This window comes from Camelina sativa, unplaced genomic scaffold, assembly GCF_000633955.1.
Source record: "Camelina sativa cultivar DH55 unplaced genomic scaffold, Cs unpScaffold01890, whole genome shotgun sequence".
Lineage (NCBI taxonomy): Eukaryota > Viridiplantae > Streptophyta > Magnoliopsida > Brassicales > Brassicaceae > Camelina > Camelina sativa.
The window spans coordinates 2,327-3,167 of record NW_010923007.1 but is presented as its reverse complement, the minus strand read 5'-3'; the positions used below and the strand labels follow the sequence as shown (position 1 = coordinate 3,167).

The 841-nt window shown below is 41.5% G+C and overlaps 1 protein-coding gene across 1 annotated transcript; it reads right to left on the bottom strand.

Annotated features, from left to right (window-relative positions):
• Positions 1–51: 51 nt before the first annotated feature.
• LOC104774198 (uncharacterized protein C23G7.06c-like) lies at positions 52–841 on the bottom strand (the record flags this gene model as incomplete). The annotated part of the gene is given in 1 exon segment (XM_010498855.2): positions 52–841. A coding segment is annotated over 1 exon segment (540 nt), but the record flags the coding sequence as incomplete, so codon positions are not given.

Here is an 841-nt window from a genome sequence, read left to right as displayed (position 1 = left end):
TTCTCCTCATGTCACTGCTTTTGGTCTTTGTTCAAGCTTTCTTTGTGTGTGAATGAAATCACTTTGCATAGATACTTTGTTTTGCTGCTACTCTTTGTTTGTTGTAATAATAAGAATAAAGAATGATTTCGCAATACTCGGATCTTTTTACCAAACATATTACAAGTACCAATATCCTATATAATCTAATCTACTAGCTTTCTTCTTCTGTCTTATCAGTTTTTTTTTTGGCTGAAACCTGAAAAAAAAAAAAAAAAAAAGGAAAAAAAAGCTTCCTTCTTCTTGGTTTGAACAATCTGTGTCAAGGTCCTCTCATCTTTTCAACAATCTGTCTACTTCTTTCCTCCACGTGACGTTTCTTCTCTTCAAACTTCTCTCCCACTTTCTTCCTAAAGTCGAACATCCTCGCCTTTGCTGCTCCCATTTTCTTTCCCTTTGAATTTGAATCATCCTCCTCGCTCGAAACAGTAGACGACATCGACGGTGATTGGATACTGCGCGGCAGAATGTCTCCGGCATTGCCATTGCCTCCTCGTGCTACCGTATCCTGCTTTTCGCTGCTTTCGAGCAACGGAGTCTGGAGTTCGTCCAAGGACTTCTGACTCTCTATTGTCAGAGCTGTGGAATCAGCTGATGGTGCAGACACAGGTACTTCTTCAATTCTAGGCTTCTGGGGAACAACGTTGGCAGTTTTCTGCATTTGTTCAGGAGTCGGTGGCTTGTCAGCTTTAGATTTCGCTTCTGCAGCTTCGTGATCACTGGTCGAGTCTTGATTCAGCCACATGAATGGAGCAATATTGCGTTCGATCCAATCATCCTTTTCAGCTGTCATCCAAGGAAT